Genomic DNA, 25,194 nt, shown 5'->3' on the forward strand with positions numbered 1-25,194 from the left:
AAAACTTCACTTATAATTTTAGCACATCTGTCAGTCTGTGCTAAAAAAAAGAACCCAGGGCTAGCGGGTGACTGAAGACCTTTTATCCCTAGAGAGGATTATATATTCCCTTCAAGTGGGTGGGGGGAAAGAAAGTTAAAAAGCTCAACTACCTGATTGCTGCCCACATTTGCCCTGATAACAAACAGAGAATTTCACATCAAGCCTTTAACTTCAGATCCACAAAAAAGAAATAACAAATGTATGTAAAATCTCATTATAGGGTATTTTTGAAGCAACCAATTTATAATGCCACATATCCTATAATGTCACGTAGTACCTGACCTGTACATTTTTTTTCCTTTCAATAGCTCACATTGATTTCCTGTATGACTTTATCTGCTTAATACGAAGTGGGACCGAACAGTTATTTGTCTGGATTTAGCCATTCCTTATCAAACATTTATGAAGTAGGTATTGCTGCAGCATCTTCTTGTAAGGTCTTTCTTATTTTTGTTTCAGTAAGAGTATGAATGTGATGATAGGACTGTAATGAATCTATGTTGAAAATGAAACATATTTTGGGAAACTGGGTGCTATCTGTTTGGGGAGGAGGAATATGGCCATGTGTATTGTTTCTAGGACACTGGGTGGATGCCTATTAAGAGTGATTGACTGTTCTGCTTGGAGGTTTCAGTATATTAAGATTGCCAGTTTCATAGCTTCACAGTAGGTTGGTGTTCTTGGGATGAAACGTCCAATTGAGAAAGAGAGGTTAGCCTAGCCCACGCCAAATTATACAGCCATCGTGTGTCTGTAGAAAGAATAGGATTTGCATCAGGGTCATAGAAAGGTCAGCAGGTTTGATTATGAGTCTTCTCAGTTGGACTTTAATCTGCATAGAAGTATTGGATAATAAATAAAAATAGCATAACCTCAATATTTTTTCATTTTTCTTTTCCAACTTCATTGTTCTTTGTCCTGAGCAAAAACCATTATGTAGACTAAAGTGTAACGTTTATGATACTTCTGTTAATTGAGCATAGAAATATAGAATCATAGAATCGTAGGACTTGAAGGAACCTCGTGAGGTCATCTAGTCCAGTCCCCTGCACTTATGGCAGGACCAAGTATAGATAGCAGGACCAGATATAGATAGATATATATAAGCTATTCTCTGTGCTGTGGCTTATTTTTAATTTTTGTCTTTAAAAGAAAAACACACAACATATTCAAGATGCTCACCTGCTGTTCCACACCTTTTAATCCCCTTAACTCATATGTTTTCCAACCCATATAATTAAAACAGAATAATTAATCTTTATTTAGTGCCTTTCTTCCAAGAATTTCAAAGCACTTTACTAAGCGCTTTATGAAGTGCTGAACTAAGCCTCAAACAACACCAGCGGAGATGGTAGACTGTTTTTATTTTACCTATTTTGCAGATAGGTAAGATAAAGAGAGGTTAAAAGACACACTATGAATAAGTGTAAGGGCAAGGGAATAGAAACTAAATTCCTGACAGCCTGTGTCCTGCCCTAACCATTAGACCCTTTTGTCTAGAACTGAAGAATATTCAGAAATGTATGTGGAAAAGAAAGTGGAAAACGTAGCAGAAACTATGAAAGTTAATAATTGCATAGTAAAGGCTACTTAAGTGGAACCTTATTGTTGTTAATAATGATCATCATTTATACAGTGCCATAAATTTGCATGGCACTTACAAAGAAAACATTCCTTGTGATCTTCACATACTGAATCTGTTTATAATTGTTTTTATACACACTTATATTATACTGTACTCTATTTTGCCTCCTTTTTTATTTCTCTTCACTAGTGCTTGCAGTGACTTCACAGTAAGCTTCCTTATATAGAAACCTGCTATTCTGCCCTAAATGCACAAGGTCAATAATGATTACCCTCTAACTTTGAAGGGCATGCCCTCCTCAGCCTGCAAGTTGTGTCAAACCACAGTCTCCCTGCATGCCATAATTGTAATTTCTCTTATTAACTGCAATACTGATAAAGGAATTGTTATTTCAGAAATACTATTGCACTAGTCCACTAATGTGGTAAACCTGGCAATAACAGGCCATAAGTGTATTTTTTTAATTGTGATAAAGTGTTGGCTTTATATTTCACATTCCTTTTAAAGCAGCCCGTATGAACGTAAACAATTTTGGAATACATTTCAAAGATGGTAAACATCCTGTTCTCTTTTAATGTGAGGGTGGAAAGCTACATTTCTGTAGCCAGTATACAGATGCTAAATGTGGATGTTTTCATTCTTTTTTCAGCTTTCAAACATACGCATAATGATCTGTGTACCTTGTAAATAATCCAAATGCATGTGCTCAGCACAGGAACATTACCTGTCCTGCGTATCAATGTGTATTATACAAGCTATGTTTATTTAGAAGTTGTAATGACAATTTAACGTTATTTCTTAGGGTGGATAGTCCTTGAATAATTAATGATAAATAAAGTGAATCCAAAGAAAGTAGAGAGGAGAACAAAATGATATATATAAAAAATTGAATTGAAACTATAACTGGCATTGGCTGTGTCATGTCTCAACCCAATAGCTAGATCTCTGATTCAGTAAGATGAACCTGGGGAGGCTTTCTTAATGAAAGAATTGATGTTTTCAGTACAGTGCAAACTACAGGTTAACTTTTTAAAATTATGTGCTTTAATAGTTTGCATACAATTGATTGTTCATTTTCCTAAAGTAGAATCCATTCTACTAATATCAGCATCAAGGTTTTTAAAGGTTAATGTTTTTAGTGAAATAAAAAAATAATAATACAGATATTTTATTTTTACAGTTTGCAAATATACATTGTGATCTACACACCATGTACCTGATCCAAAGGATCTGTGCAAATATGTTGTAAGACTGCTCCTGATTTGCTTTTCAGTATTATTTTACATGTGCTGTGCATTTTCAGAACCTATTGGGAAATGTGACCTTTTTTAATTATCATAGTAACAAAAATTAAAACCAGGAGACAGCATCCAGGTAATAAGTATCAGAAATGTGCATTCATCTGAATATCTAAACAGAAATATATTAGTATTAAAAACTAAACTCACCGAACATGAATAGTCACTTAAAGTGTAACTGGAATTGACTGTGTCATGGATCAGCCTAATAGCTGGAGCCCTGGTTCAATACAATGAACTTGGGAAGGTTTTCTTAATGAAAGAACTGACGTTTTCTGTGCAGTGATTGCATTCATCAGACCACATAGTGCTCATTACACTACAAAGGCCTGCCAATGTAAATTGTTAGGATCATCAGTTAGGTAAACCTGATAGGGACAAAAGATAGTGAAGGAATGAGAGACTTCAGTACTTAGCAGAATATTCAAAGTTAGGTTACTCTGATGACCTTTCACCAGTGTATTAGAATCTATACTATATTCAGTAATGGGGTTCTAAGTTTCTAACCTGATTCTGCTAAATATGATCCTTATAGGAAGTTATTGGAAGGTGTGCATATCTCACTATTGGTTAGTATAAAGTTCACATATCTTATGTAAGCAATGATATTTATTGAACTTGTCTTGTTGATATACTGTAGAGGTTATTGAAAAATGGACACTATCTTTCAATTAGGACTAATTAGACTCTTAAAACCACCCTGGTTTGTGGTGCTATTTTGGAAGGTGCCATATACTGGCGTTGATTTCTTCAGACAGAAGATGAGCCCAGAGCCATTGGGAAATGGGAAAACTAGACATTGCTGATTGGCAAGGTCAAAGCTGGAAGGCCTTGTGCTGACTAAGGAGCAGGCATATTAATTCAACCAGGATTTGTATCCACTCTGTCCCTTGCTTACCTAATAGGAGCATTGTTACATTGTTTCATAGGGAGATTAGTGATTGAAAGGAGAGATTTACAAAGTAAAGATAAAAGTTTTGATTTAATTATCCTCACATCCAGCCTATTAAGACGCTTGTCTGCTCTATGAGACAGCACATTGAATCCAAACACATTCTAGGTTCATAAACAGGACATTTGTTAAAACAGACACCCCAATTGGCTTATTAATATCTATTTTACTAATAGTTCAGAAGAATTGTTGTTCTACACCATAGAGGCTCCTAATTGTAGCGTGGGAGTCATAGTCAGAGAGGACTACTAGACAGCATCACTTCAACATCACCTTATTTGTCAGACTTTCTTTAAATATATTTTAAAATATAAGTAAATAATGGCTGCCACCACTTAGTCTTGCTCCCCCTACTGACATCTCCTCTGGAGGATGGGGAGTGAATATAAAGTTGCAGACTCAGGTGGAAACACATGATGTCAGTCCTGTTCTGAATGCTCATGTTTGCCTGTTGTAGTCCATCATGCTCCTCTGGTCCCCCACCAACTTGAGACAGGGAGTCTCATACACCCACTGCCACCTATTATGGCCTTTTTTACAACATCACTACTGGTTGTGAAGAAGACGACGACATTGGTAGGGGAGGATCTCTTATGTCGGAGATTACAGTGGCTTCTGTGGCTGACATGAATTTGTTTAAAAGGGGTTTCTTTATTACGGAATCTTTTGCCCAGAGCTCGCATAAAATGATATATTTATTTTCATTACACAATTCTTGCTCTGTCATTTTTTTTTTCTTTTCTCTGTGGGCTGCATCGTCATGGACAGGTCTTTAGGGTTATTCTTAGTTAGTATTGCTGTAGCTTTTTCAATACCTTATGAGGATCTCAAAGCATTTTACGAACATTACCTGATTACAGTACCTTTGAGATAGGTATGATTTAAAAAAAATGGCATGGGTCCTTGTTTGTATAAAATGGTTACTAAAGGTCTCTTAACTGCCTTAGTGAAACGTAGAAGACCAAATCATGCTGAAGTGAGTGAATAGAATTGGTCCAATGCCTTATTTTGTAAGAAGGTTCAAATTCTTGCAAATTTATTTTTGAAAATTCTGATCTTAGGGGTGCTAAGTGTAAATGAAAATATTGAAGGAGATAGATAACCTGTGTGCGCCTTTTACTCTTTTGGAAACTGTACTGAAATTTCTTTGAGAATTAATAAAGTCTTACGAATTCTGACAAGGAGGAAGATTTCTCAGTGCTCTTCAGGTATGTCAATAGCTAGGGCATGATCTTATGAAAACTTAAGCAAGTGAGTAGTCCCATTGAGTTCAGTTGCATCTGGAAGAAAATTACTTATGTGCAGCAATAGAGAGGGCTCCCAAAGTTCTTTACAAACTTTACCAACTTGTTTAAAAAGAACTAAATCTAGGATTTACTTTGCCTATACCTGCCATGCAGCAACCAGTGAAATGCAACAATTGCAACACATTGCTTCAGTAGGCATCAGTTTAGGAAAGGGTGTGAGTAATATTTTAGCTACCATGTGAAAGATCCAAAATCATTAAGCTGCAATCCCCAACACAATCCCAAGGTTTTCGCAGCACAATCCTGCTCTGCTACAGTGGCCAGCTGAGGCCATGCTAAGCAGGAGATTTGAACTCCATCCCTGCCCATCTCTTCAGCCAACTGGCTGCTTGGATGTCTTGGAGAGAGAGACTCACTTCTACCATTTCAGCAGGAAGGAAAATTTCTTCGGCTTCACCCCAGCTCAGCTCGACAGGGGCAGCTTGTTGGCATTTCCTATCCCAGTTTTCTCTCCGTAGAGAAGGAAAGAAAGAGAGATGGCACATGGGACTTAGAGAGAGTATGTTCTCTGCCTCTCACCAGCCTCTGCTGAGCATATCCTCTTCTAGTCTCTGTGGCAGAGGACGAGCCATAGTGTGAGGAGGAGATAAGGGACCGCACTAAGTAGTAGACCCCTCAGACAGGAAGGCAGAAAACACAATGCTTTACAGGAAAGGGTGAAAACTTCAGTCTCTTAAATTGTCTCCCTTACCATGGAGTGAACACTGCAAGAGTAATTTGGGATGGGATATGTGAGGGGAGAAGGGGGGCAAGGGGAAGAAAAGCCTGATCTGTACAAGCGATCACAATTACCATCTTTATGATACTATAGTTTAATACTTCCTCTGCCAAATAACAGCTATGGCACTGTGGCTAACCATGACAGTACACGGACAATAGTCAGGAAAGGGCGAGAGTGAGTAAAAGTTTGTCTGCTAAAACAGATGATTGAGACAAAATGGGTGAGGTAACGTCTGTTATTGGACCAGCGTCTGTTGGCGGAAGAGAGCAGCTTTCAAACATCAGAGCTCTTCTTCAGGTCTTGAAAGCTCGTCTTTTCCACAAACAGAAGTTGTTCCAATAAAAGACCTTTTCTCTCTCATATCCTGGGACCAACACAGCTACAACGTTTAAAAAAAAAAAGTCAGAAATATTGCTGAAGAACAGATGAATTAAGTCCTTACTGCTATGATTATACCCAAGAAATCCTATTGCTCAGACCACCACTTCGTAGTGAAATAATTCAATTCAAAGGAAATTAAAAACAAAACGTTGCACCTGCACGATTTGTTCTTTCAGACCCTAGGTCACCTTTTATGCCATAGGATCGTGAAGCTGTCACAAATATAGCCAACATTACGTTTCAAATAATATGCTATATTGAAAAGAAGAAAACAATTGAATGTTTTGAAATACAGCAATGCTTTTTGTTTTGAGGGCGTTTTTCAAAGCTTTGTAGGTTACTAACAGTAATAGGAAGTTATGTGATAGCTTTTATATCGCTTGTTTATTTTTGAACAATTAAACCTTTATTATTCATAATCTGTGACAAAGCCAGAAGTAAAACTGTCATTTATCCAAGATATTAACCGCTCCTCCTGCATCATAACATACCTCTTATGGGGTATATTGTTTCTTCTTGCATATATGCAGGTGATTCTGTACACAAGTGATTGGAAGTTAATGGCCATGAAATTTTGCTTGTATCATTTAAAACATCTACATGAATATAGAGCCTCCCAAAACCTTACTTGACTTAATATTTATAAAGAGGCTTGAAAATATAAGGACTTATATATGGTAAGTGCTATGCAGATTTTGTACTTCTGAGAGCTGAACGCATGGCGGGTGGGGTCTGCTCCCTCCATTACACGAATGCTTTTTTATGCACTCTCTTAGTGTAAAGGAGATGGAAATCTGCCTCTCCCTCCTCCGTGGCAGCCCTACATCAATTCCAGACCCAGACACGGAGGGTGGGCCTAGAACAGAAATTAGAAGAGTGGGAGGGATGGGACAAGAAGGGGGCATGGCCTGAGCACACTATGCTCTAGCTGTTCTCTTCTTTCCATTCTCCCTATTGGCCACGAGAAACTGAGTGTACATTAGAGCAGCTCTGATCCCGCTTTAATGGACATCGGTGGCCATGAGAATATGGAAGCAAAAAAGTGGCTTAAAGCTGATGAAGTAACTGCGTATCTGGCCTCGTGTTCGCTCTGTAAAATGTCATAAGCACTATAGTGATCTATATAAACTTTAAACATAAATAATATTTCTTATATCATTAATCATTTAGTGCAAATAGTTGGCTCCCTATCTCTCCGGAAATCTCGTATGATTTGAGGACATAATACTGTAGCACTGAGGACAGATCAATAGGACAGCTAAATATAATTTTAAATGACCAAAAGCCTTATTCAGTTAGGACATCCCTACCTGAGTAATCACATTCTGTCCCTCTACCATGCTGCCACAGTTGTGATCAGTGGAGGCTCTCTGATTGGAGTACCCTTGATATCTAAGATTAGGAAGCACCCCTTGACTTTGTAATATACTTGATGCAAAAGAGACTTAATTCATTGGCCTTGAGGATGTTTTGTAAAAACCCATCTCTTTGGGCATTCATCTGAGGTGGTTGAGATTTGGGTGGGATAAGGATTTTTATCTGGGGTGATTAGGTTTTTGTGTGGGTTCAGGTAGGGAAATTTCAGTTTTGTGGAGTGAGGTTGTTAGTGTGCTATTGCTTTTTTTTCCTTTTAGTTGCAATGCATTTTAATTATCTGTCAAGAGAGCCTAGAACTTGGGATAGGTGCTATTTTATATCTGGGGATGTTGAAATCAAAATAAATAAATAAATAGATGGTGAGTCTGTCATGACTGATATAAAGTAGAAGGAAGCCTAACTATTAGAATAATTAGCACACTTAGACAGAAAGGAAGAAGGAACTCTGTGTTATGTATGATAGTTCTGCCCTACTCATTTCACTCCCCCAGTCCTCTAGTTCGGATGTAATTCAAATACACTTGTAATTATACTGAATAATATATAATTCCATAGCTATTTAATAAAAGTGTGGTGGTGCCCTTCAACACAGTCAGGATTTTAAAATTGTTATTAAAATATGGTACCTCACTGAACCCTTATCTGGTTGTGAAGATTTGAGAGAGAGAGCAAAAATGAAGAATCTTTCAAATCTCCCCCAGCCCGCACAGCAGAGATGAATGTAAGAATAAAAAGCCTTTACAAAAGCTGGACATCTCTCAGAACACAAATAAAACTCCTTCCCATAAAAACAGACCCATCACTAGTGAAGTGCCTGTTAACATTGTATATTGTTACTGAATATAATGAGCAAAAAATGTATTTTTGGGAGATGACCAGATGCCTATAATTCTGGGGCAGAAGCAAATAATTATACGAAGAGTGAATGTGTAGCAAGGAAGTGGGGGGCATCTGGAAGTAAATGTTTGGCCTCGTATTTGTGAGATCATCTGTAATTGAATAGTTTGCACTAGCATAACCCAATTTTATCACTCTCAGACTGAAAAGTTACTCAAGTAAAATGTGTAGAATTTAAAAAGCAACAAAAAATTTTCACTAAAGACCATTAAGTGGCCTCAAGCCCCACGTTTCAGTGTTCATCATTTGTACCGATTATAGTGTGACAGCTCTTGAGTTTCCAATGATAACAGCCATCTGACTTGATCTGAGTTCAATGGATTTTCACTAAAATAGAATCATCGCCTTTGTGATGGATAGAAAAAGTAAAGCAATACATCCTGATAAATGCTTCGGCTTTTTTTCCCTTTCCCTTACTGTGACCTTGTACAATCTATACGTGAGCAAAGCTGAGCCCTGGCCACTGCTGCAACGCATCAGGACTTTGAAATTTAAGTAGCTCTGAAACCCATCAATGGGGTGAAGGGAGAATGGCCTGAGAAAGCAATGGATCATGCTTAGAGGACTCACAGGGAAACAGGGTAAGCTGAAGGTCAATACGCAGACATGTCCTGAAGGAACAGCTCAGACACTCATTCACATTCACATCTCAAAGCCACTGCTGCTGTAGCACTGTGAGGAGAGATCAGTAGCAGAGTAAAATAAAACAAGAATTTCAGAGCATATCATTTCTTCTCAGAAGCAAATGGCACAAAGGTAGAGTATAAAATAGCTGTAACCCATAGTGGAGGTGCAGTGCCCTAATCATCCCATCTGAGCTGCAGGGAGCATAACACAGCGGAATCCCTTTGAAAACAACTGCAGTGTAATGGAAACAAAGTTTATAAATCCTGGTGATTGTGAAGAACATTTAACATTTTTAATATGTCATTGATCATTTGTAACAGAGTATTCAGCGTGGCATAAAAGTGAGCTAAACTAGAAAGGATGCTGTCTGAATCCGTGCACAGGCACACATATAATGTAAGGCCTTTAAACTTTGTACATTAGACTTTGTATGAATTAACATAATTGTGATGAGAAGTTCTGCATAAGTTTCCAGTAAGATTCTCATTGGTTTTGATTTTTTTTTAATATAAAGGTGCATGCTGCCAGATACAGATTAGCCTGGGTGTAGTGTGCTTTTTAAATAAAATAAATAAAGAAAATAACATTAGTACACAAATTTGAACCCCCAGTTACCATTGTTAAAGCAGAAATTGCCGAACAAGTCAAGAGGCTTATTAGCATTTTATGTAAATCAGTTATTACTGTTCTCCACTTCCTTAATTATCCATGTTATTTCAATACAACCCTTTCTTTGATGTCCCAATTCTATATTTAAATAGTGCAAGATTTCTATCATATCCTCCCGCTGAGGTTTGTTCCATGCAAAAAACATGCCAAGAGCAGCTATTTTAGAGACTACTGGGAAATGTTTAATTGGTTAATCCCATTTGAGTTATGAGGGTGTATTGCCACGCACAGAAAATCAGAAACATGTAAAGAACTGGCTAGGAGAAGTTTACTAACACTTGCAAGACTTCCCCTGAAATTTAGACCTGAAGACATTTCATTTCTTACATGTCCAGTGGGAAATGATTCAAAGGAAAATCCTTCAAACTTCTTTGAAATGTGCTAAATGACTGATTCATAGTAGAAATATTTTGAATGAAAATAAAGTCATTATTTTGGTTCTTGCATTGCAAAAAGGGGTTCTCTTTACATTTGAACTAATGATAAAGTGACAAAGAGAAGAGTGCAATATTTCAGCCAACTTCCCGCAACCACCCCGGCCCTTCCCCAAACCTTAACATTTATGTATGACTTAGGCAGAACCTGCCATTGCAAATAAATTGTGTTTCACAGGTTAGCATGTTGTGAGTTTCTCACAATTGTCTTTGTACATATTAATCATGCCCATTATAGCATTTGATAGTTGCTCATTAGAATTAATTCTGCAGAAATGGGTGCTCTGCAGAAATTTGAAAATTACTGTACAGTGTTCAACTTCCCTCTTTTAGATTGGAGAGGTTTGAGAGCAAGGTACTAGCAAGTATTCTTGTCTTCTGTGTTAAGCAATTAATAATTTAACCTCCCCTTTTATTTTGTTTATTTCAATATGTTTACAATGTTTGTTGCAAATAGTGAAGATAGAATTAAAAAAGATCTAAGTGTCTCTGAAGTAGCTTGAACAATTAGCTGACAGGTGTGTTTGCTTGATTTGGTCTTGAAGACAATTGCAAGGTACAACACTGGAGAAAGACCATTGGACCAGATTGATCAAATGTACGATGCTTCTACATTTTCCGGGGATTAAAAGCAAACAAATAAAATAGAAGTCCTATTTTTTAAAATCTACTTGTGAATTGTAGCAAAAGGCACAGATGCATTTAATAAATAATGCTAATTTCCATATTTGTTAAATATTGGCAACTTGCATTATATAATGTCACAATTGTTATGAAACATGTAAAAAAAATACAGCCGTGCAATAGTTATCTCCAGAGTGAGATGTTTAATGAATAAAGGTAGGTAATGAAAGGAATAGTTCATTGGTTTGTTGTTGTTGTTTTTTTAATGGTTTTTTACTTTTTTTTTTTTTTTGGGTCATCTCTGTGTTCTTGTTGTGGATAAAGTGATTCTTTGTGAGCATTTTCCCAAACTAAGATTCGGATTGTCCAGTTAATAGTGTTAGGCTACAAGCTTTCTCATATTTACAATTCTTGTAAACACATGTCTTCCTCTTACAGAAATAGGTTAACTACTTAAAAAGTCTCCATCAGAACTGTGAATTGCTGAGTTTCCATCACTGGGAAGTACATTGTTCCAATTCTGAAATTATACAGTCTAAAATCATCATCATGTATTTTCATCAGGATGAAATATCGGGAGCTCTGCTTAGTGCAAGGTTTTATTAATGATGTGCTGTCAGAAGCTGGATGCTCTGCATATTTGCATATTAAACAGCTGAGTGAAGAAACATTCCTTTTATTGCTGCAGGGAATAAATCAGTTTAAAGCAAGTTCTCATCATTTATACTCCTTTCAGCTAAGTCTTCTTTTATTGAAATAAATTGTTGAAGTGCTTTGCTCATTCTTTGAATACTGATGAAATTTACCTTGATAGGGCCTCAAGAAAAATAATATTTTCTTAAAGGTGCAGTATTGTTCTTTATACAAATAGAACTTTCAGAAATTCTCTACAAGAATTCTCTACAAGAGAATTTCTGAATGTCAAGCAAAATGAGAACTTTGCTAAGGTGTACGTGTGTGCATGTTTTAAGATGATCTTGTGTATCTTTCTAGTTTTATCCAAAAGGAAAAATCCATCAGGTATCTACTAACATGACAAATACCATGCTTCCATTTTGATTGTATATATTGATTGCTGTTTTAGTAAAAGAGGCTTCTTGTTGGGACATATTTCTTTGCATTCCAGGATTAACATCAACTTCTGTTGTCTGTTGGTGGCAGCTTCAGTTTAGAAGTCTATTGGCTGGAAGAACTAAAGGAAAGTCAGTAACAAAGAAAGAAAAAGTTTGCAGATTATTTCCTGTTCTCTCATTGTGCTTGAAATGAAACAGAAATGTGTCATGAGACCCTGGATTCCCCAAATGTATGTAAATAAATCATTTTGAAATCACAGTTGGTTAAAAGGGGATAAAGAAGAGATTTAATAGACTGTCATTTTTCAGGCAAGAACCAGACGAGAGCAACAGATAAAAAGTCATTTAAAATTAAGTGAAAGGATTCTATGTTAGCTGGAGGAAGATTTTGGTTAGAGAGTTTCATTGAAATGGAGTTCTTCTTCAAGTTGCACTTTGCATATTCACACTCTTGGGATGTGCAGCTAGGATGGTGGAACCTTCTAGTAGCAATACTTCTTGCAGGTGCCTCAACTCTCCCCTCCTATCTCTAGAGCTTACAATGGCCCTGTGGGGGAGGGGGGGGCAGTAGGCAAGTTGGTGCCATTGCCACCTCAGTTCCTTCCAATTGCCACAGCATTAGGACGTGAACCACCTTATATCTGTTTTTCTCTGACTTCACTTCCACTTCCACCCCAGACCTTCTACTAGGTTCCCAGGAAAGATCATTTACCCACCTTCTCTGAAGAGTTCCTACATTACAGGTCTCACTGATGACTTTGGTGTTGGATCCAGAATTGGATCAGAGGTCAGAGCCAGAGCTGGATCTAGTACAGGTTTTGAGTTTATGCTCTTATCAAGGAAGAAGTGTTCAGACAAGGAAGGAATGTGAATTTCCTGGGTATCCTGTGTAGACTATGATACCAGACTGCCCACGCTGGCAGAATTATCATATACCTCCATGGATGTTGTGACCTTGTTGGCCTTCTCCCCCCTTTCTTTACATGCAAAGAGACTGGACTCTCCAGGCCTGGAACAGATTCCAACACATTTGGTGGTGCAGAGATGTCCAGATCCTTCAACTACAGATCCATGACCTTTAGATCATTTCCCTTCTGCAGAAGAGGAGATGATCTCAGAAGAGGAACATCAAGAGGGACTGCCACAGGGTGCGTTGCCTTGTCATCCTCTGATGAGAATGTGGGAGTAGTGACAGCTTTGTCTCCTTCCGAGGATGAAATTCAGTCCCATGAGTTAGTGGATAAAATGGCATCAACCTTGAGTTTACCATCTGTAGCATGAGAAGAGACTACACATCTGCATTTGATATTTCAGGATTAACAATGAAACCTAAAGTTTCCTTACCCATATTAGAAGGGTTATGGCAACCAGCAAAGTCCCTTTGGTCCAAGCTGTCTTCATGCTAGCCAGTTCTAAAAAGGCAGATAAATTGTTTCAAATCTCACAACTGGGATTCTCTTGCTTTCACAAACATCCACAAACAAACTCCCTGGTGATAGCAGCTACACTTCATTGACAGAGATCTGTGTTTCAAGCTTCTACTCCAGTGGATAAAGAGGGAGGAAACTTTGATTCTCGGGTAGGAAATCATTTTCTTCTTCATCCTTAAACATGTGTATAGCCAACTACCAAGCAGTGATGGCCAGGTATCAGTATAAATTGTGGGATGAGATGGTTATTTTCACCATACATTTGCCAGAGGACCTGTCAGTTTTGGTCCATGAGTGGCCTGTGTGCGCCAGTCAGCTGCTAAATCATAGTCAGGCAATGAGTGGTGGAGTTGGGAACAAGCCAGGTCAGAATCCCACACTCAGGCACCAAGTTGCAGGTGGCAGGCAGATAGTAGACTCAGGGTTGAGCCAGGTCAGGATATCAGGAATTTGGGGATCAGGCACCAGGTTATAGACAGGAGCAAATAATAAAGTCAAGCAACAAGGAACATGGGTAAACAAATTCCAGTTCATAATGTTCTCCTTGGGTCTGTTATTCCCTCCTTCTCTACCCTAGATTGGTTCACTACTCTTGACCTCAACATTTCCACATTACCATAAAACCATCCACTGAAAATATATATTATTTGTCCTTGTTTTACACCACTTCTAATACAGAATCTTACCTTTTGGTCTTTCCACTGCACCCAGAGTATTTACTCAGTGTTTAGCTCCAGTAGCAGCACATTTAAGAAAGCAAGGCATTTTTGTATTCCCATACTTAAACAATTGGTTGCTGAAGGCCTGTCCAAAGAAGAATTAGAGGCAGCCATTCAGAACACTTATTCTCTATTTTGAACCCTGATTCTCATCATAAACAAGCAAAAACCGTTTCTCATTCCCCCCTCCAAAGATTCCCTTCATTGGGGCAATACTCAAAGGCCTGTCTATTGGAACAGAGGTTTTTGAAAATAATGGATTCTATACATTTACTAATGATACAGCCAGTTCAAACGACAGGGTTTTTTCTGAAGCTGCTGGGATTCTTGGCATTGACAACATATGTAACCCCCTATGTCAGACTCAGAATGAGACCTCTTTAGCATTGGGTTCTGAAGAACTTCAGTCCCACTATAGACAACATGCTCAAGAGGATTATAATACCTCAAGAAATCATTAGTTCTCTAACATGGTGACTACATACCCAGAATTTCTCAAGGGAGTATTATTCAACCTATCTCAGCCGAAGTTAATAGTGACTACATGCATCTAAGATAGAATGGGATGCACATTTTCACACCAACATAGTAAGAGGCCTTTGAAATCTGAGTCCCAATAACACATAAATGTATTGGAGCTATGGGCAATACATTTGGCACTCAAAGCATTTCTCCCACAAATACACAATATAGTTATCCAGATTGCCCTGGACAACGTGGCAGCAGTTTATTATGTAAAGAATCGAGGGACTCATTCCATCCCCCTGTGCAACTCCAGTATGTGGAGAACAATCCACACTTTTACATCTCACTACGCACTAGATTTGTAATCCAGGTCCAATGCTCATTTTGGCAGGGCAGTTCTTCAGTCATTATTCAATTAAGGCTCCCCTCTTCTTCCTTATTGAGGCACTGCTTTTGCTATACTTTCCCAAGAGTGAGAATACGCAGAAGGCATTTGAAGAAGTAATTGAGGTTACTTACTTGTAACTGGAGTTCTTTGAGATGCATTCTGCATATTCAAACCTCCTGCCACCTTCCCCGCTTCTGCATAGTCCTAATTGTATCATTATTTGGTACTCCGCTTTAGCATTTGGACGGAACTGAGGTGGCAATGGCACCAGCACCTCCACCGAGGGTCATGTCCCAAGAGTATGAACGTGCAAAGTACATCTTGAAGAACTCCACTTACATGTAAGTAATCTCCATATAGCCACTGAGAACCAAAAATATTGAGAGAATCCAGTGATGGAACTCTCAAGAATACCAGTTTCTCAGCTGATATGCTGTTGAGTGACATTTTATTTAAAGGCTACTTTACTCCATAGGCCACTACTGAAATGGAGCCTATTTGTTACCATAGGCAGAGAAATATGCTCAAAGGAATTATCAAAGGAAATAGTAATACTGTCTGTATTCCCATTTTTTATCTTAAAAGGTTGACAGCATCAAGCCATTATATGCCTTTTTTATGTTGCACAACGTATTGTTACAATATAAATCATTAGTGACAGAAGCTTCTTGTTTTTAAGTGAAAAATGCACATTTAATAACATGAAAATAATGTCAAAACATCCTCTCCTAGATGATTGCCAAGTAAACTATAGCTTTTCCTTTGTTTTAGTTTCGGAGGCTGGGTTTAGCAAGACTATTTTCAGATTTTAAAGAAAAAGTGATACATTGCAGCTGTAGTTTATTTTAATTGGACAGCACTAAGTGAGCTGACTTTATGATAACAGTGGAGCCAGCGGCAAGTGGCTACACTTTCACTTTAAAGCTTATACAGAAGAAAATAAAATCCTTGAAGATAAATTCATAAGGAATCAAATTGGAGTTACTTCTGAATCACACACACACACACATATATATATATACACATTTGTTTCTCTATATGTCATCAGTGTCACTCTATCCTCAAGGTGTATATGCTCTAACGTTAACTTTACACAAATATTATACACACCATCTCATTATTAAAATCCTGATATTAAAGATAACTTGTTTTTGTTTTAATTGTTTAGATTGTATTTATTTAGTGATATTTGCAAGATATAATGAGTACAGATATAGAATCTTCAAATACAGTATATACTGTTACAGCTGGAAATCCCGGAAACACTTTTATCCTCCCAAAGATTTATTTGCTGACATTCTGAAGTATTATCCCAATAAAAAAGGATGTCACATCTTTGATTTCTTTATTATACAAAAAATATAAAAGGGACCCTTACTTAATATAAAGTGCTTGCTGAAGTCACATGCAATTTTTGTATGTATGATTGAATATTATATCTGGCAAAATGCACTTTCTGAAATTTGGATTAGAGAGGTAATGTGGTTAGACCTATTGTACTTCACAGGAGTGTTGTCAGTTTTAATTAATTATTCTGCAGCTATATGCAATGCAGGTTCTGTGCCAATATATCTCACTGCCATTAGCATGGAAATACCTTCACATCAGCAGGGATGCTACTACCAACCAGCTTACGTTCCCCCTATCCCACCTTACACATGACTTCTCAACATCTGGCTATTTCCTTTTTTTGCAGGGGAGAGGGAATGGCCTCACTCCTACACTCTATATCCTTCTGGGGCTGCGTGAGAGGAGGAGAATAGGACAGCCTGCCCTTTAATCTCATTTTTTTTAAAATGCCTTCACCTGTTGCTGCTCTTAAGGAGATGTAGCTTTATTATATGGTCTAGTGACGACTTGTCAGAATTTTCTTTGTGATTGTTATTAGAAAATTAGAGATGGAAAAGACTTACTAAGTCATCCTGTCTTCCCCCCACCCTCCTGTGTCAGATGATTTCCTTTATTTTATTTATTATTACCTGCTTTTTTTCCTGGTCAAATTTAAACGACTCAAGTGATGGGGCATTCACCACTCTCCTAAGGAAACTATTTCACAGTCTAATGGACCTCAAGGTCTGGACATTTTTTTCCAGCTCTTCAGCCTAAACAAGAGGTTAGATATAGGAAAAGATACCTGAGCTTGTTTTAGTGATTAATCCACATCAAGATGTTCTTATCTTCTATTTGTAGATTAATTAAATATAAGGAAAAAATTACTTCATGGATTCCTAATTTTAAAACAGTAGTGTCAAAGATGAGAAATGTTATGGTGTGGGATGTAGAATGTAAAGTGTAATGGCTAGTGATAGGTTGAAAGTAACAAATTCAGGTTATCCATACATTGAGACTCCCCCTCCGAAATATCTCTGTCCCTGCTGCTTCTCCCTTTCTGGAAATCCCTCCCACAGGCACCTAGCTCTGTGACACTCTTCAACAAGTGCCTGTTTTATGTATTTGTAAAAGTGATTCTGAGAGTAAGCTGGTTGGAAGATGTCAGTTTCTTCAGTTCCCCTTAATCACCAGAAAGGCTCCTGTAACTCTGCACTATCCCCAAGGGCTTCTGTTTTCTCTCCTCTTCCCCCTTCCCTGGCACCTCATCCCATCCATCAACTTCCTATGAAAAAGAGACAAAAATGCTCTCTTGTCATCACTCCTAGCACTCTAGCTGGTGAGATGGTGCTTTGGGCAAGAGGGATAGGGATAGCATTGATGACTGCACTAATCACAGTTGTCTGGGACTGACTATATGTACTTCCAACAGACTCTTTGTTTAGCTTTCTCCACAGCCACCCACTTGCCTCAGGCTCCTGGTATCCCCTGACCACAGACTTCCAGAATCTTCTGACATCTATGATGATCCTTCCACAGGCCTCCCTGCGCACATGCTGTTACTGCGTATAAAAGCCCGTATATAAAATATTTTATATAAGTTTGATTATAAATCTGATTATATGTTAGGACTTACTTTAATAGCGGTGATAATATCTTTAGTTAATAGTCATAACAGATAAAATGACTTGGAACATAAGGAAAGGAGGAAGATGCTTGTTCACAGACAGAACAAACTAACTAAAAGATGAAGGGGGAATCACTGATATGCATTTATATATATATAAACTAAAATCCTCAGTCTGCTAATTGTGCACCTAGGAGTCTGTGTATTCACACACTTACTGTCACTGTTACCATCCTGCTTCCTCTCCCATTCTCTCCATCTGTTTTGTTGTGCTCTCTTGTGGCATCTTGACTTCGATAATATTCTCAGGACTTTGGGGGCAGGGAACATCTCTTTGTATATGTTTGTACAGCACCTAGCACAATGGCAACTCCACTGTAACAAAAATAAATAATAATGTGAACTGTCAAACACAACAAATAACAAGAGAGTATGGTAATGCTGACCCACACCTTCCAGTGTAGAAATACCAATCTGGTGATTGATAGTATTGTTGCCAAACTCGTAATATTTCTAGTGGCCCTGAAATCTCCGCAATACCTGTTTGTTTGCCTGGATGTTTTCTTTTTTGTATTTGGTTTTGTTAAGAGTTTTCTACGTAAGTACTTTACAAATAGAACTCAGTTTTACTGTAGGTGAAAATAAAATTGCCGTATATGCTATTAATATCTGCTTTGTTCTGCAGTAGTTTATACAACATATCAGACAATCTTTTTCCAACAGGATATGATTTCCTTCTGCTTCTCCTGAAGCAGCACAGTAATATATTGATTCTGTAGTAGAAAAGAGAAGTCTTGACTACTGTGAGTTACTTGTACCATAAGTGTATATATCTCAATTTACCTTATGGTTCCCTGGTCGATACATCCTTTAAACTTTATTTTCCTTGTTGGCCTTTGATTTCTTATTTAACTTCTTGAAGCCAGTGATTGAAATTTCTGAGAGCAAGACCCACTGCTAGAAAAGGGGGGATGCCTTAAAACCTACCAATTATTGGTTAATTATCTTTATCACTTTGTTATTTAACTATTATAATTAAGTATTATTTGTATTGTAGTTGTGCTGAAAAGCCCCAGCCAGGATTGGGGGCCTTATTATACGAGGTATTTCACAAATTTATAGGAAAGCATAGCTCCTGTCCCAGAGATCTTATTATAGATTAAATAGACAAAGTGTGGACATGGGACACATCACACAAGTAAAAGAAGGAGTAAAAGTAAAAGAGTAATGGTTGGCAAATATATTAACTGCAGGGTTTAGGGCTTTTTTGGGGGGTGGGGTTGCTTTAATATATTATGAAGGGCTAGTGTGGGATGAGGGGAAATAGGAGTAGGGGATGGATTAGTGGGGCAAAGGTAGGAAGGAATGGATGGCGGGATTGGGGTGGGTAGAGACAAAAAAGAAGGGGAGAAATGGGTGAGGGATGTCAAAGATCATGGATGGCACAGGAATGGCAGCAGAGGAACAGGAAGCAGTGCGAGGCAGTTCGGTCACATAGCTAATTAGCAGAGAAAAGAATGTTCATCAGTTAAACTGTCGAAATTAGAATCAGACATAACTAATGTCTAGGCAGCTGCAAGGACTCTCTTTGCTGCTGCCCCCAGCTCCAGCTAAGGGTCTTTGTTACTGAGGCTTACTGTGCCATTAGATCACTCTCAGTTCTCCCTCTTCCCTATGGCTTGGTTTGGGAAGACGTAGGTGTGCAGGGAAGGGTACTTGAGCCTGTGCTCCAGCTGAACCACCTTCCCCACTCAAGTTTGTTCAACATTTTCCTCTGAGTCAAGAAGAGAAAAAGTAGGGGAGTCCCTGATTCATTTTGCCCCTATGTTGTATAACCAAGCTGATGCCATAAAGAATGTAAACTAGATAACCAACCAGGATTCATTTAGACTCATTTACAACTATCTCTTTCACCATGTTTTCATGGAAGGCACATTCCTGTTCAGCACTAATAGAATATAGCTGAAGGTGGAGATTTGTTTAAAGAATTGATAGGTAGAATATCCAATCCTTGTGTGCGTGTGTGTGTATTTATTTGTAGAATTCATTAGCATTTTAAAAATAAAATACAATTCAGGTAATACAACCAGGATTCAGTTTTGGTATCAAAAGAAAGATGAGATCTGAAGTCTGAGGTACATTAGCCATCCTTATGTTAGCGCTCAGCTCTGTTGTATATATTAAATCATTTGTTCAGTTGAATTATAAATATTTAGTGTAATTGGGTTTAAGTGAATGATCATTTAGAGGAGGGAACATGTTTTATGTTGTCATTTTCAGGATGCCTTAATTGTAACTGTATTTTGTGTTTTTGTGTGTTTTATTGGGATGTGTATATCTGTACTCCAGGAGGCTTGACAAGAGAGTGATAGAAGCCAATAAACGTTTTCTATAAGAGTAACTGTTATCTGAGGATCAACGCTCCTGGTTCATGAGGTCTTTGCAGTGTGCACCTGGAAAGGAAGTCAGAGCTCAATTAGCTATTTACTTCCTGTATTTATATATATTAGCATCTATTAATACAAATTGTAACTAAATGCTTTCATTATAAACATCATTTTAAGAGAGTCCAACCATTTTTCATTTGCCCAGATAGAGTTAAAAAGTATGTTATACATTCCCAGATCAGGTACAATTTGAAGAGGAGAAGAGAGGGAACCCAACATTTGATTTAAATTAGTTCTCTAAATGGAAAGTGAAGGAGGAACTGCAAACCCATATAACTGATACCAAGTTCTAAACAGAATTAAGTGATAACATGTAGCCAGCAGCCAATGCCTCTAAACTGCTAATAATTCACACAAAGCAGAAAGGCTAATGTACTCTCAAACAGTATAGCAAAATCAACCCAAAAGAAGTTTAGCTGAAGAAACCAAGCCCAAAAGTGCTGAAAGATTCATCAATCTGACTTGGTTAGGTAACGGGCGAGGACAAAACAAAATCCTATATGTGTGTGTATGCAGCTTTTGTAAAATGACTTGATTTTAGAAGCCTCCATTTCTGGGACCTAGTGGGAGACACTTTGAGCACACACCTTCTGCAAATCTGCTCCCTGGCGAAGTCTCAAGTTGCAATGAAAAACAGAGACATCCAGAATCACTAGTCACTTTTGAAAATGTTGGCCATACAATATGTAGAGGAATCATCAAAATACACGCATAGCAAGAGTAATTAGCCATGTGATGTTACCGTACGCACGCACGCACGCACACACACACACACACCCCCGTCACCTATTTCGTCACTTTTTGTTACTTCTCAGCCATTCGAATAGACGCTCCTCAGAGCAGGACGCACGCATGTTGTCTGGATCACGCTGGGTGCGTGGAATACAAAAAATAACCTCCTGGTATGTAAAATAAAACTCAAATGAGTGCTGGGGGAAATTTTTCATCTGAAACTTATTCAGTACTGCTCTAATTCAAATTACCATAATTTTTGTTCTTCTAACTGACTGCTGACTCGCTTCCTAACCTCACACATCACTCCAACCACTCCTCCTAATGCTAAAAACACTCCTTCAGCTCTCATTTCTCTGTCCTCAACAACCTGTATTTTTTGTTGTATTGATATTGGGGTATGGTGTATTCTGAGGCTTGTCATTTTCGCTGAATATTTGTTGTGTCCTGCTTTATTAAAAGCAATACTAAAGGGCTTAAGTATTTTGATACGGTGTAGAGTTCATTGTCCTCATTTAGATCATGGACATTGAAGACTGTAGTTGGCTTGGCACTGAATAAGCTTGTGATGGATTTCAGCACAGTTAGATGAGGCAAATACAGTGGGATAGCCATCTGAATATGAATGTAGCTAAAATTGCATGGGTTTGACTTCATATTTGGGCATTGCTTTATTTTCCAAACAAATTTATGCATCTCTAAATGTTAGTAGGAATGTGATATTGTCCGAGGGATAAAAATAGTTATCAAGTTTGTGATATTGACTTCAAAGTCCTGGTAATGTCTTCGGTTAAAGCATTCTTTTGGAACTGTTGTCAGACACAACAAGCCCTCCTTACTTGTTAAAAGCTTGTGTTTCTTTCTTGTGACAGTACCAAGATTTGAGCAGCTAGAGAGAAAGTTCACAGGAGGCCATTCCCATTTTATTGACACGGTTCTTGTTTTATTGAAAATACACAAACCCGCAAAATCTCCAACCATGTTTCTTTTACTTAGTTTAAGCCTCTTTAACGTTAAACAAACACAAAATGAAACAACATATGGAAAGCACTCCTTTCTCTCTGTAGCATGAGAATAGTCTTGATCCTTTTTTTAAAAGTCTGAGTGTAATTAGACTCAGATGCACCTGACTCCTGAATGTGGTCAGGCACTGTAAGTTGGAATTCTTAAGATCTTGTTGGGAGTTGACCCTCTCCTATACCCTCTTCCCTCCCCCCCCCCACCAAAAAAACCCACCCCTACACCATTCTTTAGCTTTGGACGGCCTCTACATAGGACAGCAATTGGCAAGATGTGACAGATGTATCTGTTCATCACACCATACCCAATCCATACATTCAAGGTCCGTTCTTGGACTTTGTATTTCTACCTCCTTTTATCAGTAAACACCTTCTAATGGATTCTTAGTTCATAAAATGTATTAATGACATGACTTTTTTTTTAAGTGAGAATTTAATTCATTGTTTTGAAACATCATATAATTGATAATGAGAGGCACAGTTATTTCCTGAGCTGCTTTCTTTTAAAAAGTACAACAAAACCTAGACAACAGCAATAATTACAATGATAAGAAAATGTAATTAAAAAAACTAAAACTCGGAATTTGGATTGAGAATCTGATCACTAACCCTTCATTTTGTTTGTATTCAGAGAGCTAGAACTTGATTACCTATATGAGCTTTTACAAATAAGGAAATGAAGGCAGGTATTATAACAGTTATACTCCGTATCTTTACTCTTTTATAAGACCTGATGATATTTAGGCAGAAAGTTTTCACATTAAGTTCAGCTTTCTTCTAGTACATATTCATTCTTTCAAACAGAGGAATTTCAAGAAGCCATAAAATCTGTGTAAATGAATTAACCTGGTGCAAGTGCATAATGCTTCTATAAAAGTTTTATAGTAAATTAGTTGGACCATTATTAAACCCATTCAGTCTGGATGCTGAGAGAAAGCCTCCTTTTGAATACTAGTATATTTGGCAATTAAAACTGTTTTTATGGGGAAGCAGTATACTTTATGGGGAAGCAGTATATGGGGAAGCTGGAGCAGTATACCTTTTAACAGCTAGCTTAGCTGATTAATGTTAACTGCAAAATATTAGCCAAAATATTAGTCTTCAAGATTTATACATCTCCTCCCCTTTATGAATGAAGTACTGCCTAAAATGACTAGCTCATAGGCAGGCAGAAATACCTAGCCAGGGGCCCAAGTCTCCAGCAGTATTAATGGTAGAGACTGCTCTTCATGTGTTCCAATCATGTGGCATTTGGAAGCTTGGTGAGGGAGGCCAAGTCAAACAAATCTCCTAGGAAGCTGGGTTAATCATCTGATTGAAGCAAGTACTTTGAATTACCACTAGGGTACAGCTCAGATCTGAGGCACTTAAATATTGCAGTGCTAGGCACCCATGTGCTGCTCCCTGATGTTCTGAGCCATTTCCTCTTCCTTCAGTTTGCCAATGCATAAGTCAACCTTCCTCCGCTCCTACATCAGACAGCTAGTTGACCAAAAGTATTTTTGAATGTAGGTTAGTAGTAGCAGTAATAAGTATTTATATTCCAAGTAGAGGGTTGCTCAAGTCTAATTTTAAAGCTCACCCAAAACTGACTAGACCACAGCCAATCTGAACTGAACCCATTCCCAAGAACATTGAGTTGTTTTAATGCCCAACCTGAATGTGACACTTGTAGTCAGATCCTGTCAGGATCCAAGGGTCTAGCTGGCAGGTGCCATGCTAAGACGTTCCTTTCCTCCCCCCAGGCCTGCAGTGGTCACTGTGATATGGGACAGGGCAGGACTCCTAATCACTACATTGTCAGCACCGCCCCCCTCTCTCTGCCAGCCAGGCAGGAGGCAGCTGGAATAGGACCACAGTTGTAGTCAGTGGGAAAGGGGGTGTCTCATCGATGGCTGCTTCCTGTCCAGCCAACAGAAAGAGGGTGATGCTGACAACACAGTGAGTAGGAGCCCAAGCCCGGCTTGGCCTGCCCCACAATGGCCCCTGCTGGCCTTGGGAGAAACCACATCACAAAACTGGCCACCAAGTCCCCCCTTGAGCTAGACCCTTGGAACTCAGCATGAACCTGACCCAAGCTGGGAGTGTCGAATTCCCAAACCCAACACTTGAAGTCAGGTCCCATTGGCTTTGATCTGAGAGTACATAAGAACCCAAAAAAAGCAGAAGCATTCAATAAATATTTGTTCTGTATTTGGAAAATTAGATTATAACACTCTATTCCACTAATATCTCTGGAGGATGTTAAAGGGTGGTTGCTAAAGTTAGATGTTTTTAAATCAGCAGGTCCAGATAATTTACATCCAAGAATTTTAAAAGAGCTGGCTGAGGAGCTTGCTGGGCCATTAATGTTGATTTTCAATAAATCTTGGAGCACTGGAGAAGGTCCAGAAGACTGGAAAAAACCTAATGTTGTATCAATTTTTAAAAAGGCACAGGTAATATAGACCTGTCAAGATAATGGAGCAACTGATAGAGGATTCAATTAATAAAGAATTAAAGGAGGGCAGTGTATCTAATGCAAATCAGCATGCGTTTATGGAAAATAGATCCTGTCAAACTAACTTTATATCTTTTTTTATGAGATTACAAGGTTGGTTAATAAAGGTAATAGTGTTGACGTATACTTAGATGTCTGTAAGGCATTTGACTTGGCACTGCATGACATTTTGATTAAAAAAATGGAACAATATAAAATTAACATGGCACATTAAATGGACTAAAAACTGGCTGATGGATGGTCTCAAGATGTAATTGTAAAGGGAGAATCGTCATCAAGTGGGTGTGTTTGTAGTGCAGTCCCACAAGGATAGATTCTTGGTCCTACGCTATTTAACATTTTTATCAAATACCTACAAGAAAACATGATATCATCACTGATAAGTTTTGTGGACAGGTCACTGATTCATAGTGGTCTGTAAAAAGGGTGTGGCTTAATATAAATGTAAACATCTAATAACAAAGAATGTAGGCCATACTCACAGAATTGGGGATCTGGGAAGTAGTGACTCTGAAAAAGATTTGGGTTCCTGGGGGATAATCAGCTGAACA

At 38.2% G+C, this 25,194-nt stretch overlaps 1 protein-coding gene across 7 annotated transcripts in view; it reads left to right on the forward strand.

Moving 5' to 3' along the window:
• Positions 1-25,194, forward strand: part of WWOX (WW domain containing oxidoreductase) — a 642,196-nt gene that overhangs the window by 319,253 nt on the left and 297,749 nt on the right. The window contains exons 9-10 of one of the 7 annotated variants that reach the window (XR_010918333.1): positions 351-449; positions 2,808-2,934. The exons of 3 other annotated variants lie outside the window; for them this stretch is intronic. Coding sequence is in view for 2 of the 4 variants with exons in the window: in XM_067540120.1 (XP_067396221.1) it covers positions 15,227-15,334 (108 nt within the window). In the remaining 2 variants the exon portion in view is untranslated. Of the gene's footprint in view, positions 1-350; positions 450-2,807; positions 2,935-12,040; positions 12,363-15,226; positions 16,073-25,194 lie in introns of those variants that run through there. 3 more of the 7 variants (XR_010918332.1, XM_067540120.1, XM_067540126.1) reach the window with 3 other exon arrangements.

This window comes from Emydura macquarii, unplaced genomic scaffold (genome assembly GCF_026122565.2).
Source record: "Emydura macquarii macquarii isolate MOO-44397 ecotype Brisbane River unplaced genomic scaffold, CSIRO-AGI_Emac_v2 contig_561, whole genome shotgun sequence".
Taxonomy (NCBI): Eukaryota; Metazoa; Chordata; order Testudines; family Chelidae; genus Emydura; species Emydura macquarii.